This window comes from Equus caballus, chromosome 4, assembly GCF_041296265.1.
Source record: "Equus caballus isolate H_3958 breed thoroughbred chromosome 4, TB-T2T, whole genome shotgun sequence".
Lineage (NCBI taxonomy): Eukaryota > Metazoa > Chordata > Mammalia > Perissodactyla > Equidae > Equus > Equus caballus.
Window position 1 is genome coordinate 8,958,106 of NC_091687.1, and position 16,150 is coordinate 8,974,255.

General features: G+C 39.1%; 1 gene segment (V, D, J or C); it reads right to left on the reverse strand.

Moving 5' to 3' along the window:
- Positions 1–445: 445 nt before the first annotated feature.
- Positions 446–16,150, reverse strand: part of LOC111773126 (T-cell receptor gamma chain C region C7.5-like) — a 35,915-nt gene continuing 20,210 nt past the window's right edge. The window contains 6 exon segments of the C gene segment in view: positions 446–1,056; positions 3,550–3,597; positions 5,007–5,054; positions 5,354–5,413; positions 6,484–6,531; positions 6,809–6,868. Coding sequence covers positions 857–1,056; positions 3,550–3,597; positions 5,007–5,054; positions 5,354–5,413; positions 6,484–6,531; positions 6,809–6,868 — 464 coding nt within the window.

Consider the following 16,150-nt stretch of genomic DNA (forward strand, 5'->3'; position numbering starts at 1 on the left):
TCAAACACAGGCAATAGGGGTTCAGAGTCCAGGGGCTTAAACACTTTACCACAATGCCTCTTGGTGTGAGTGCAGGTCTCATGGGGTTACCATGAAAACCAGGAAACACAGTGCTTGTGAAACAATATTGTGAAGCTGAGCACACACAATGCAAGTCATGCTAGATGGTCTACTGACACCATCAGAATGTCCCAAACCAAATGACTGTGAATCTGGTGACCTTTGAAAAAGAAGTAACCTGGTTGCTTTCATTTGACTGTGGCTCCTCTTGGAGCCAGTACCCCAAAGAAAGTGTTGTGACCACTATCTCGGGGCAAGAATTAGAACTGAGTATTGACCATAATCACACCCATCACTGGATTTGATGGCTCAGTCATCATGCTTCTTCTTTACCTTGGATTTTCAGTTAGATTTCATCAAATTCGAGTACACATACACAAGTGCAGGCTTTTGATTTCTTTTTTATTTTCCCCTTTATGAAAAACAATGTGCAGAATTCAAGTAGCAAGGGTGTTGTGTTCAGGGTGTGCAAAATGGAAGGCTTCAAAGTAGTTCTGCTTAAATGGCCCTAAGCTATGCGACTAGAAGCTGCTTGCTGTCTGTACTCAGAAGGCATGGTTATTTGGGTTGCTGGAGGAACTGGTGGAGATCAAGGAGAGAATGGTGTTAAAGGACAACCCTGTGGCCCTGCCCCTGAGTAATGACCGAATTCATTGTTGTTACAGAGTAAGATTTTCTGTATGTTCAACAGTTTAAAATACCATTTTGTAAGATTGACTTTACAGAAAAACACACAGGTGAACTGAAATAACCCAAACCTAGAAAGAAAGTCTACCTAGATCCTCAGGAGACACTTTTAAGGAAATAAACGAAGAAGACAAGTTGACAGTTGACTTCTTTGTGCCACCGACTGTTGCAAACTCTTTCCATTGCCACAGTCTGCTGTTCTCCTAAACAGACAGAAGTTGATGATGGCAAAGTAGACCGCGCTGGCGAGGAGGAGAAGCAGGTAGGCGTAATAGGCAGAGGTGCTGGTGAGCTGCAGCTGCAGGGGGGCTAAGAGAAGTCATTTGGTTAGTTTCAACTGTTCTTTTGAAAGGATGGGGCATATTAGTGGAGGGTGGTCACAGTTATTTATTTCTGATGACCAACATTGCTGTGACACCCCATACCACCAAAACCCAAAAGTAAACATGTACCTCACCACCTCCAGAGACAACAACAAGACCACTCAGAATCCAGCTTACAGGACATGTCAACCATCAACCTCTTAAATTCACTTAGAATATTCCATAATATGAAAAGTAAGATTGTATTTTTAATGAATGTGTCCAATGGGAAAGAAATATTTGTGATAAATAGATTTTGGCATTTCTTCACCCCCACCATATCTGTTAAGTGATGATAATAATAACTAGTATTCATTAACAACTAACCAAATGCTAACCACTTGTTCTGGGAGCTTTGCATGCAAACCTTTATCTTATTTAAGTTTTACAACAACCTATGAGATTATTATTTTCATTCCCATTTTTAAAATAATCTGAGGACAGAGAGAGAAGTAATTTGCCAGAAGTTATGCACTTAGTAAGTACCAGAAAGAAGATTTCAATCCCAACAAGATGACTATAAGAACACATTCTTAGCTATTCTGTAATTCTCCAAGTGAAATAAATACGCCAGACATCAAAAAGTTAAGCATAAAGATAAAGTTGAATTCTAGTTTAGGTGCATCTGAGTTATTACACGTTGTGTGTACAATAATATTTCTATGAAGGGTACAAACCTTGGAAATTTGGTGGCGTTCACATTGGGTTGGGTGAGAGGTTTTATAAAGAGGACATTACATAAAATGGAAGAAAAGGGTTAATCCAAATTCTCTGAAACTTTAGGAGGTCATGGCCCATTCACCTGTCCTTCTTAAATGTCCCTCATTGTGACTATGGTATTATATGATAATTGCGCTTAATATCTTTTGCAACTTGAAAGAAATATGTGATGTCAAGAAATAATTAACGACAATGATGGTGAGCCAGACTGGCTATTCAGTGAACCACAAGGCCATGTCTCTTCTAGTGGAAATTTCCCTTTTACATGTTTTATCTTCATACAGTCAGAACTCCAGAATCATTAGCACTTGTTATGAGCACAATGGTGATGTGCTCGTAACTCCTTGCCCTTTGTCAGGTAAGGTGTTAGCAGAGGTCCAGAGCCCCCTTAATCTTGGAAATGGAGGAAAGATCAGCAGGGCTGGAGCCAATGCTTCTAGTCACTTCCTTTGTACATATGTAGAGAGAAAGGGCCAGAAACTAGCACTGATTCTGTGCCAGTTAAATGAGATACCATATGCTAGACATCCAGCAAAGGTGACCTTGACCTTACCTCTTCAATAACTGAGTTAGGTGTAATTATTCCTGGCTGGCAGATTATGAAAGTGTTGCTCAGACTGTGTAAGTAATTTACTATTATTAGTGAAACTAATCATTAAAAGAACTGGGGTTCAAGTACAGCCTGTGATCATGTGAAGCTCACGTACTTACCCACCCCCTACTATGTGTCCATCATCTCCCAAGGCCTTGGTTTTGGGGTTTCTTGCTCTAGAACTATATCTTAGAGGAGGAAGAGAGAGCTGAGTAATTGTATGAACCCTTGATTCAGATGGCCTGGTTTGAAAGTCCAGATCTAGCCGTGTGGCGTAGTGCAAGGGACTTAATTCACTTTAGCCTATTTTCCTCATCCATAAAATGGGAAACAATATTGTAGACCTCATAAGAGTATTATGAGAATTAAAAAAGAAAATGCACACAAAACACAGCACAATGCCTTCGGTATAGGAAGCTCTCTGTATGTGTCAGTTCATGTTATTAGATATTAGGGAGGACCAAAGACTTAAAAAAATCTAGAAGCACCTTGTTATCACCTGTTACTCACTCATTAGAAACAAAAGCTGCACTAAAGAATGAAGTCCATTGTTGAAATAATTCAGAGCCTATCCCAGGACCCTCTAATTTATAGTCATCTCATCCCCAAACCAGCATCTACTGTGTTAAATGACTCCTAGGAAATGATGGATTGATTTAAAATATCACTCTGTTTGTTCTGCAACAGCTACTCATTCTAGTTTTTCTATCTCGAGTCAGGGAGTTCAAAAGTTAAGTTGTTCAGGAAGAAAAAATGCTGTCGCATGACATAAAGGCAAACAATACAAAATTTCCTGCCTTCATTTTCCACACAAGCTTCTGTAGAATGAATAGCAATGACCTCTAGAAGAAAGGAGACCAAGTATTAGCCAATGTTTATGAATATTACTTGATAATTCATATTATTATTTGACAATTGTGTATATGCAAATATCACATACACACACACCCATGTGTATAAAATCTGTCAACAGAAGGACAGGAGAGATATCATTAAAAATATGAACCTAACCATTCCAGGAATAATTGGGCTCATCTACCATGAACCACGGAGATCAAAACGTAATTTGATCAGGAAGGAAGAAACTGCTATAGCATGAGATGAAGAGAAACCTATACAAGAACTTACCACATTCCTCTTTTGGGGAAGCTGTTGCAGAATCAGTAGCAGTGACAACTAGAAGAAATGAGAGCGAGTATTAATCATTTGTCCATGCCCAGTTTTTGACAGTGCCTATATATGTATATAATATATATAACATATATTATATTATTATATATAATATAATATATAATCTATATTATAATATTATATATATATATAAAATATGTTGACAGACAAGAGAGACAGTCATTAAAAACAAGAAAATCATGAGCCACAATTCCAGGAATAATTGGTCTTTTCTACTTTATGCCTGAGAAGTTCGAAAGTGAAGTTGATGAGGAGGGAAAAAGCCTATAGCACGACAGAGATGCATAGACAATGACTTACTGCTTGCCTCTGTCGGATAAGCCTTTGTAGAATCAATAGTAGTGACGATTGAGGTGACAACGAGAAGAAATGGGAGCAAGCATTAATGAATTATTCATGCCCTTTGCTCAATAGTGTGGGTATGTGTTCATATGAGTATATGTGTATGCACGCACAAACACACATACGCTGCTGCCAGAGAGACCATCATCAAAATTAGGAGCCCTACAATTCCAGGACTAGTTCATCTGATTCTACGTAATTCAGTAGATCTAATCCAGGTAATGTGTTTCTGGACATGAAGATGTTGACTTTCATGAAGGATATGTTGTTTTCTTCTGTATCACAACTAGATGGTAATATCCAAGACTATCTTGTTTTCCTTCTGTACTCACAGCTCCTAGCCCAGTGCCAGCTACAAAGGAGGTCACGGAGAAACACTTGTCGAATGGAAAAATGAACAGAAAATGCAGCTACTCTCCTGTCTTCACACATGCTCTTAATATAAAGAGTTGCTCTAAAAAAAATTCACATATTCCTCAGTCACAGAATAATTCAGAGCCTAATCACTGCACCCTCTAAGTCACAGCCATCTCAACCCAAACCTGCATTTAGTACGTTAAGACGGCTCCTATGAAATGATAGATTGATTGAAAATGTCTCTCAGATTATTCCGCAACATGTGGCCAGTACAGTTTTTCTATATCAAGGCAGCAAAATTTCAAAAGTTAAGCTTTTCCAGAAGAAAAATATGCTATCACATGACATAAAGGCGAAAATACACAAAAACTTAACAGCTTTCATTTTTTGCATAAGCTTTTGTAGAATGGATAAGAGTGATTTCTAGAGGAAGTGAAAACAACTTTTAGTCATGTTTATTGCCTATTAGTAGTCAGTTAACATATATGTATATGTATGAGTGTGTGTCTACATATTTATATATAAAATCCGGAAACAGAGAGACAGGGGAGAGACTCCATTGCAAATAAGTGCCCTACAATATCAGGATTAATTAGTCTTGTCTGCTGTAAACTAGTGAAGTTCAAAATGTAATTTGATCAGGAGGGAAAAAAATGCCATAGCATGACATGAAGACAAGTATACATGCAACTTACCACCTTGCGCTGTTGGGGAAGCTGTTGTAGATGCAATAGTAGTGACAACTAGAAAAGATGAGAGCAAGTATTAGGAAAGGTTCATAGCCATTAGTTGACACTGTGTGTGCATATAAAGCAATGTATAAATAAATAAATATATATATATATATATATATATATACATATATATGACCTGCTGACAGACAGGAGAGATGATCACTAAAAGTATGAAAGTTATGAGCTCCAAAATTCCAGGAATATCTGGTCTTTTGTATTTTAATCCTGAAAAGTTCAAAAGTTAAGTTGATCAGGAGGGGAAAATAACCCATAGCATGACATAGAGGGAAACATACGCAATGACTTACTGCTTTGCTCTGTCATATAAGCCGTTGTAGAACCAACAGTAGTGGCAGTTGAGGTGACAACTAGAAGAAATGGGAGCAAGATTAGTTAATTACTATGCCCATTGCTGGACATGTAGGTATGTGTTTATGTGAGTAAGTGTGTATGCACACACACACACACACATAATCCACTGACTGAGAGACCATCTTTAAAAATACGAGCCCTACGATTCCAGGAATAGTTCATCTGATTCAATGTAATTCAGTAGATCTAATTCAGGTATCGATTCTGCACATGAAGATGTCGCCTTTCATGGAGGATGCACCTTTTCCTTCCATGTCACAATTGGAGGGTAATATCCAATGCTATCTTGTTTTCCTTCTGTATTCACAGCTCCTAGCACAGTCACAGCCACAACGGAGGAGTTGGAGAAACACTTGTCAAATGGAAAAATAAACAGAAAATGTGGCTACTCTACAGTCTTCAGTACATGATGTTGACATAAATAATTCCCACCAAAATGATTCACATATTCCTCAGTCGTTAGCAAGAAAAGATGCACAAATGAAACAAGTCCAGTTTTGAAATAATTCAGTGCCTATCACCGCACTCTCTAATTTGTAGGCATCTCAACCCAAAACGAGCATTTAGTATGTTAAGACATCTCCTAGGAAACGATAGATTGATTGAAAATATCACTCAGATTATTCTGCAACATGTGGCCAGTCTAGTCTAGTTTTTCTAGGGAATTTCAAAAGTTAAACTTATCCAGAGGAAAAATATACTATCACGTGACATAAAGGCAAACATTTACAAAAGTTTAACAGCTTTTGTCATTTACCTAAGTTTTGTAGAATTAATAGTAGTGATTTTTAGAAGAAATAAAAACAAGTTTTAGTCAGTTGTCTGTGCCTATTAGTTGTCAGTTGATGTATATATATATATACGTATGTGTGTGTGTGTGTGTGTATTTATATATGAAACCAGGAAACAGAGAGACAAGAGAGGGACTCATTGAAAATATGTGCCCTAGAATTCCAGGATTAATTAGTCTTGTCTACCATAAGCCAGTAAAGCTCAAAAATTAATTTGATCAGGAGGGAAAAAAATGCCATAGCATGACATGAAGACAAGCATATATGCAACTTACCACCTTGCGCTGTTGGGGAAGCTGTTGTAGATGCAATAGTAGTGACAACTGGAAGAAATGAGAGCAAGTATCAGGCAAGGTTCATGCCCATTAGTAACACTGCGTGTACATATAAAGGAATATATAAATATATATATACATGCACACAGATGATGTGCAGACAGACAGGAGAGGTGCTCACTAAAAGTCTGAAAGTTATGAGCTCCACAATTCCAGGAAGATCTGGTCTTTTGTATTTTAATCCTGAAAAGTACAAAATTTATGTTGATCAGGAGGGAAAAATGCCTACAGCACAACATAGAGGCAGGTATCGACAATGACTTACTGCTCTCCTCTGTTGTATAAGCCATTGTAGAACCAACAGTAGTGGCCATTGAGGTGACAACTAGAAGAAATGGAAGCAAGTATTAGTCAATTATGACGCCCAGTGCTCGATAGTGTAGGCATGTGTTTCTGTGAGTATACGTGTACACACACACACACACACACACACATAGTCCACTGACTGAGAGACCATCTTTAAAAATATGAGCCCTCTGATGCCAGGAATAGTACATCTGATTCCATGTAATTCAGCAGATCTAATTCAGATGTTGATTTTGCATATGAAAATGCTGACTTTCACGAAGGATAGATTTTTCCTTCTGTAGCACAACTGGAGTGTAATATCCAATACTATTTTGTTTTCCTTCTGTATTCACAGCTCCTGGCACGGTGACAGCCACAAAGGAGCTGTTGGAGAAATACTTGTTGAATGGAAAAATAAACAGAAAATGTGGCTACTCCACAGTCTTTAGCACACACTGCTGACATGAAGAGTTGCTACCAAAATCAATTCACTAACTCTCAGAATCCACAACAGAATCTCACTTTTGAAGGAGTCTGGTTTAGGCACATTGCCCATGAAAGTAAAGGAATCAGGCATGTTTTTAAGGAGCATGCATATCCCAATGTCCCCAATGCATGCCCATGATTTTCTGAAGTTGTGGTGTCTGTGGATGACAACAATATGAATAAAAGCTCAAGGCTATTGAGTGATTATTACTGTACCAGGCACTGTGTTAAATGCTTCACATGCTTTGTCTCATTTAATGCTCCAGTCACACTGAAGCGAGTTGTAGTTTGGAGGAGTCCTTGTTGTAAATGAGGAGTAACCTTGGGAGAGTAAGTAACTTGCCGAGAGTCACATCAGTGATGGCAGAGCCAGCATTCAAAGGACCGTTGTGGAGGATTCAGTGAGATAGAGCATGTGGAAAGTCCTTTGTCAAAGTAATTCCTAGAAATAGAAAATAACCTATCGAGGAACACCGTAATTCCTCCACTGGGGACACTGAAAATATGTCCTCTTCCAGATATGTAAAAGATTTTTAGCCCATGACCTTTTCATTACAGGAGCTCAGCATTTCAGTGCAATTCTTTCCAGTGATAGAAAGCTAGGCCAAGTCACACTTACACTTCCCTGAATATATACAACCTGAGGTGAGGCTTGTCTACAATGTAAAAAAGAAAGAAGGCAAACACACAAAGAGAATACTTGTTTTAAAGACAATTGCCTGTTGGATGGAGGAAAACAGTGTAGAGACCATTGTTTTTATGCACCCTTTTTCTACTGGATGTGTCCTTGTCCATATGGATACAGTTGATGTATGCAATTTTATGCACCAGATGACATCTTTTTTTGGTGGCTCTAAAACTGCGTTTGAGGTATAGGATTTGGAATGAATTTATAGAATGAAAATGCTAGAATAATCCTGTTTGGATGTTATACTATCTTCAAGAACTTACTGTAACGTGTCTTAAAAGTCTCTTTTTCTTCAGCAGTGACTTGTTCATCAAGAGATAGCTGAATCTCTTATTACCATGCATTGATTGAGGTAAAAACAGTAATCGTTTTTCATAATAAAATCTGTGTACATATCCTAAATTCTCTCTCTCTCAAATGATGTTAATCAAAACTTGGACCAGACTAGTTTTATCTTCTTCAAAATCACTTCACTGATTTGTGCTTCCAAGTTAAATTCTTAGCTTTCATCAAAAACAAACAACATCCAAGAAACAGCATTAGAAGTTTTCTGTAGGATGACCTTACCAGCAATGTCCTCATTAGCTCTGTTGCCCTGAGAGGCCCAGGGGAGATATTTATTTCAGAAATTAGATGCCAAGTAAAACACATTATGAACTGCAACTTCTCTGTGATAATCATCATCATGGAACTTACTGTAAGTCTAATTTTCCCCTGATCTCTAGAAAAATCAAAACCTAACAGAACATTTCAGCTCTGTGGTTATATTAACTTGTGCTTTGCACATGTTGCTTCCCCTCTGTCCTTATCTGTAGAAATAGTAAATTAGGGGTGTCATTTTACTCTTACGTTAGTCTTAGAAAAGGATGTGGAGAATACAATAAATACATAAAGAAATACATCCATGTTGTGTTTTCTAAGCAAGTGTTTTCGCTGACATTATTTCATTTGCTTTTCATCATTGCCCCAGGAGAAAGCCAAGGCAAGTGTTTGAACCTAATTTGGTCACTGATTAAACTACGGATCTGAGAGATGAAGACTCACTTTAGAAATTCCCACTGGTAAAGAGAAAAGGTCTACACACGTTTTCTTCGGGCTTGTTCCCCACGGTTTCAAAAGGGCTTGTTAACCACAGGGAAAAGTACAGACTGATTCCTTCTCATTTATAGGTTCTCTGGGGCTTTTGGTCTGTTGTGTTCATACTCAAGACTTTACGATCCAGGTATAGAGAGTGACGAGACCACTGACGAGACCAAGGTCCATTCAGCCCTCTGCCCGCACTGTCTGAATCCGTGCAGCATCTGCATGAAAGGGACTCCTTTGGACATCATGCCTGAATCATGAGTGACCCGGAATAATTAGGAAAATAATCTACTCTCTTACAATAGTGCATCCTCCTTGGGAAAGCAATTCACCCCAGTGTGCTCATCTACACATCCATTCCAGGCCTGGCACAGGCCAGTTCTGCAAGAAATGTTTGTTCAGCTGCATTTTACCAATGGCAAGAATACACATTATGTACATAGGAAGTATGTGTGTACATATTAGCCTCACCCAATCTCTGCTTATGAAATTTGACCTTACGGTGGTATATAAAATACAAACCTGGAAACCTAAGACCATAATAAAAATGCAAAGGCCAAATTATTGTATTTTTTGTTGAGGTATCAACTAGCTCCTTCAAATGAACACTGTTTTGTCGCCTAATAGTGTAGTTTTGGGGTTGTACCCTGAGTATAGCAAGATGAAAGTGAGAGTGACATTTCTCGCTGAGTAGAAAATTCCTGAAAGGCATATAATTGTACCTATTCCCTAATCAAGTAAGATCATCCAAAGTGGGTGAGTGGTTAAGTTTGCGCACTCTGCTTTGGTGGCCCAGGGTTTTGCTGGTTGGGATCCTGGGAGCGAACATGGCACCACTCATCAAGCCATGCTGAGGCGGTATCCCACGTAACACAACCAGAGGCGCTCACAACTAGAATATCCAAGTGTGTACCGGGGGAGCTTTGGGGAGAAAAAGAAGGAAAGAAACAAACATTGACAACAGATGTTAGCTCAGGTGCCGATAAAAAATATACATAAGAAAACATCATCCAAAGTGGAATCTCTGTCTGAGCATTTCTTGTGTGCTAAATGCTAGGTGCTGTCACGTATCTTGTTTCATTTAATCGATACAACTACCGTAAATAATATCATTGTGAGCTTACTATTTTGGACGATGAAAGTCAGGCCTTGCAAGTTTAAGTAAATTTTTCTTCTTCATTTTTATGTTTAAAGCCTATAGTATTTTAAATCTATAGGGAAATAGAGGGACACTTATGCTAGCAATAATTGGAATAACATTTAGGAAAGATTTATATTTGTTTAATTAATGATAATGATAGTGAGCCTGGCTAGCTATTCAGTGAAACACAAGGCCGAGTCTCTTCTTGAGAAAATTTCCCTTTTTTATGTTTCGTCTCCACAAGTCAGAGCTGCAGAATCATTAGCACTTGTTGTGGAAAGGGATCTCAGAGGAGATGTGCTCATAACTCCTTGCCCTTGGTTGGGTAAGGTGTTAGCTGAGGTCCAGAGTCCCCTTGATAGTGGAAATGGAGGGAAGATCAGCCGAGCTAAAGTCAATGCTTCTAGTCAGTTTCTTTGTACACATGTGGGTAGAAAGGGCCAGAAACTAGCACTGATTCTGTGCCAGCCAAATCAGACAGCCTATGCTTGACTTTCCACATAAGGTGACCTTATCTCTTCAATAACTGAGTTAGGGGTAATTATTCCTGGTTGGTGGATGACAAAAATGTTGCTCAGAAACAGTAAGTAACTTTCCTATATTGATGCTACTAGTCTGTAAAGAACTGGGGTCAAGTCCAGTCTGTGACACTGTGAAGCCCGTGCTCTTACCCACCCCCCACCATGCATCCATCATGTCTCAGGGCCTTGGCTTTAGAGTTTCTTGCTCTAGGACTATATCTTAGAGGAAGAGGAGAGAAGTGAGTAAGCCTATGAACTCTTGATTCAGATGGCCGGGTTCAAACCCCAGATCTAGCTGCGTGGCATGGTGCCAGGGACTTAATTAATTCTAACTCATTGTCCTCATCTATAAAATGGGGAAAATATATTGTGCCACCTCCTAGGAGTATTCTGAGAATTAAACAAGAAAATGCCTGCAAACGCTGCACAATGCCTTCTGTATAGGACGCTGTCAGTACGTCTCAGTTCATCTTATTGGCGATTAGCAAGGAGCGAAGCCTTAAATAAAAACACAGAAGCACACTGATATCATGTATTCCTCAGTCATTAGAAACAAAAGCCCCACAAATGAATGAAGTCTATCACTGAAATAATTCAGAGCCTATGACTGTACCCTCTCGCTTACACTCATTTCATCCCCAAACCCTCATGTACTGTGTGAAGACGACGCCTATATTATATATATTATATAATCTGCCAACAGAGAGACAGGAGAGACTGATTGACAATATCTGCCCTACAATTCAAGGAATAATTAATCTTGTCTGTGAAAAACCAGTGCAGTTCAAAAGCTAATTAGATCAGGAGGGATAAAATTCCATAACATGACATGAAGGCAAGCATATACGCAACTTACCAATTTGCTCTGTTGGGGAAGCTGTTGTAGATGAAATGGCAGTGAGCTCTAGAAGAAAGGAGAGCAGGTCTTAGTCAAGATTCGTGTCCATTAGTGGACACTGTGTGTATATATAAAGGAATGTATCTATATGTATAATATAGGATCTACTGACAGACAGGAGAGATGGTCACTAAAAATATGAAAGTTATGAACTCCACAATTCCAGGAATATTTGGCCTGTTGTCTTTTAAGCCTGAAAAGTACAAAAGTTAAGTTGATCAAGAGAGAAAAAAGCCTATAGTATGACATGGAGGCAAAAATACACAATGACTTACTGCTTGTATCTGTCGGATAAGCCTTTGTAGAACCAACAGTAGTGGCCGTTGAGGTGACAACTAGAAGAAATGGGAGCAAGAGTAGTCAATCAGTAAGCCCAGTGCTGGACAGTGTGGGTAAGTGTTTATGTGAGTCTGCATGTATGCACACACGCACACACACACATACAAATAACCCACTGAGAGAGACCATCTTTAAAAATATGAGCCCTCTGATGCCAGGAATAGTTCATCCGATTCCATGTAATTCAGGAGATCTAATTTAGGTATTGATTTTGTACATGAAGATGTCGAATTTAACGAAGGATACATTTTTTTCTCCTGTATCACAACTGGTCGGTAATATCCAATACTATCTTGTTTTCCTTCTGTATTTACACTCCTGGCACAGTCACAGCCACAAAGGAGCTGTTGGAGAAATACTTGCTGAATGGAAAAATAAACAGAAAATGTGGCTACTCAACAGTCTTCAGCACACACTGCTGACATGAAGAGTTGCTACCAAAATCAATTCACTAACTCTCTGTATCCACAACAGAATCTCACTTTTGACAGAATCTAGTTTAGGCACATTGCCCATGAGAGTAAAGGAATCAGGGATGCTTTTAAGGAGCATGCATATCCCAATGTCCCCAATGCATGACCACGATTTTCTGGAGTTGTGGTGTTTGTGGACAACAACAAGATGAATAAAAGCTCAAGGCTATTGAGTGATTTTTACTGCGCCAGGCACTGTGTTAAATGCTTCACACGCATTATCTCGTTTAATGCTCCAGTCACACTGAAGTGAGTTGTAGCTTGGAGGACTCCTTGTTGCAAATGAGGAATAAGCTTGGGAGAGTAAGTGACTTGCCGAGAGTCATACCAGTGAGGGCAGAGCCAGCATTCAAAGGACCATTGTGGAGGATTCAGTGAGATAGAGCATGTGGAAAGTCCTTTGTAAAAATAATCCCTAGAAATAGAAAATCACCTATTGAGGAACACCATAATTCCTCCTCTTCACACCAAAAATATCTCCTCTTCTAGATATGTTAAAGATTTTTAGCCCATGACCTTTCCATTACAGAAGGTCAGCATTTCAGTGCAATTCTTTCCAGAGACAGAAAGCTAGGCCAAGTCACACTTACCCTTCCCTGAATATATACAACCTGAGGTGTGACTTGTCTACAAGGTAAAAAAGAAAGAAGGCAAACATGCAAAGAGAATACTTGTTTTAAAGATAATTGCCTATTGGATGGAGGAAAACAGTGTAGAGACCATTGTTTTTATTTATCCTTTTTCTACTAGACGTGCCCTTGTCCATATGGATGCAGTTGAGGTATGCAATTTCATGCACCGGATGACATCTTTTTTTGGTGGCTCTAAAACTGGGTTTGAGGTATAGGATTTGGAATGAATTTATAGAATGAAAATGCTGGAATAATCCTGTTTGGACGTTATCCTATCTTCAAGAACTTACTTTAACATGACTTGAAAGTCTCCTTTCCTTCAGCAGTGACTTATTCATCAAGAGATAGATCCAAATCTCTTATTACCATGCATTGATTGAGGTAAAAACAGTAATCATTTTTCATAATAAAATCTGTGTACGTATCCTAAATTCTCTCTCTCTCAAACGATGTTAATCAAAACTTGGACCAGACTAGTTTTATCTTCTTCAAAATCACTTCACTGATTTGTGCTTCCAAGTTAAATTCTTAGCTTTCATCAAAAACAAACAACATCCAAGAAACAGCATTAGAAGTTTTCTGTAGGATGACCTTACCAGCAATGTCCTCGTTAGCTCCCTTGCCCTGAGAGGCCCACGGGAGATATTTGTTTCAGAAATTATGTGCCAAGTAAAACACATTATGAACTGCAACCTCTCTATGATAGTCATCATCATGGAACTGACTATACTTCTAATTTTCCCTGATCTCTAGAAAATCAAAACCTAACAGAACATTTCAGCCCAGTGGTTATATTAACTTGTGCTTTGCACATGTTGCTTCTTCTCTGTCCTTAGCTGTAGAAACAGTAAACTGAGGGTGCCATTTTACACTTATGTTAGTATTAGAAAAGGATATGAAAAATACGATAAAGACATAAAGAAATACACCCATGTTGTGTTTTTTAAGCACGTGTTTTCACTCGCGTTATTTCATTTGCTTTTCATCATTGCCCCAAGAGAAAGCCAAGGAAAGTGTTTGAACCTAATTTGGTCACTGATTAAACTACGGATCTGAGAGATGAAGACTCACTTTAGAAATTCCCACTGGTAAACAGCAAAGGTCTTCCCACGTTTTCTTCGGGCTTGCTCACCACTCCTTCAAAAAGGCTTGTTAACCACAGGGAAAAGTACAGACTGATTCCTTCTCATTTATGGGTTCTCTGGGGCTTTTGGTCTGTTGTGTTCATACTCAAGACTTTACGATCCAGGTATAGAGAGTTACGAGACCACTGATGAGACCAAGGTCCATTCAGCCCTCTGCCCGCACTGTCTGAATACGTGCAGCATCTGCATCAAAGGGACTCCTTTGGACATCATGCCTGAATCATGAGCAACCCTGAGTGATTAGGAAAGGAATCTATTGTCTTACAATAGTGCGTCCTCCTTGGGAAAGTAATTCATCCCAGTGTGCTCATCCACACATCCCTTCCAAGCCTGGCAGGGGTCAGTCCTGCAATAAATGTTTGTTGAGCTGCATTTTACCAATGGCAAGAATACACATTATGTACATAGGAAGTATGTGTGTACATATTAGCCTCACCCAATCTCTACTTATGAAATTTTGCCTTATGGTGGTATATAAAATACAAACCTGGAAACCTAAGATCATACTAAAAATGTATTTTTTGTTGAGGTATCAACTAGCTCCTTCAAATGAACACTGTTTTGTCACCTAATAGCATAGTTTTGGGGTTGTACCCTGAGTATAGCAAGATGAAAGTGAGAGTGACATTTCTCGCTGAGTAGAAAATTCCTGAAAGGCATATAATTGTACTTATTCCCTAATCAAGTAAGATCATCCAAAGTGGGGGCCAACCCATGGCTGAGTGGTTAAGTCTGTGCACTCTGCTTTGGCCGCCCAGGGTTTTGCTGGTTGGGATCCTGGGAGCGAACATGGCACCACTCATCAAGCCATGCTGAGGAGGCATCCCATGTAACGCAACCAGAGGCGCTCACAACTAGAATATACAAGTAAGTACCGGTGTCTTTGGGGAGAAAAAGAAGGAAAGAAAAATTGGCAACAGATCTTAGCTCAGGTACCAAAAAAAAATATACATAAAAAAGGTCATCCAAAGTGGAATCTCTTTCTGAGCATTTCTTGTGTGCTAAATGCTAGGTGCTTTCACATATCTTGTTTCATTTAATCCATACAATTACCGTAAATAATATCATTGTGAGCTTAATATTTTGGAGGATGAAAGTCAGGCTTTGCAAGTTTAAGTAAATTTTCCTTCTTTTTCTTTTTTATTTTCAAAGCCTATAATATTTTAATTCTATGGGGAAATAGAGGGACACTTACGCTAGCAATAATTGGAACAACATTTAAGAAAGACTTAAATTTGTTTAGTTAATGATAATGATGGTGAGCCAGGCTAGCTATTCAGTGAACCGCAAGGATGAGCCTCTTCCTGAGAAAATTTCCCTTTTTTATGTTTCGTTTCCACAAGTCAGAACTGCAGAATCATTAGCACTCGTTGTGGAAAGGGATCTCAGAGGAGATGTCCTCATACCTCCTTGCCCTTGTTCAGGTAAGGTGTTAGCTGAGGTCCAGAGCCCCTTGATATTGGAAATGCAGGGAAGAACAGCTGGGCTAGAGCCAATGCTTCCAGTCACTTTCTTTGTACACATGTAGGGTGAAAGGGCCAGAAACTAGCACTGATTCTGTGCCAGCCAAATCAGACACCCTATGCTTGACATTCCACATAAGGTGACCTTATCTCTTCAATAACTGAGTTAGGGGTAATTATTCCTGGTTGGTGGATGACAAAAGTGTTGCTCAGAAAAAGTAGGTAACTTTCCTATATTGATGCTACTAATCTGTAAAAGAACTGGGGTCAAGTCCAGTCTGTGACAGTGTGAAGCCCATGCTCTTACCCACCCTCCACCAGGCATCCATCATGTCTCAGGGTCTTGGCTTTGGGGTTTCTTGCTCTACGACTATATCTTAGAGGAAGAAGAGAGAACCGGGTAAGTGTATGAACTCTTGATTTGGAGGGCCAAGTTCAAACCCCAGATCT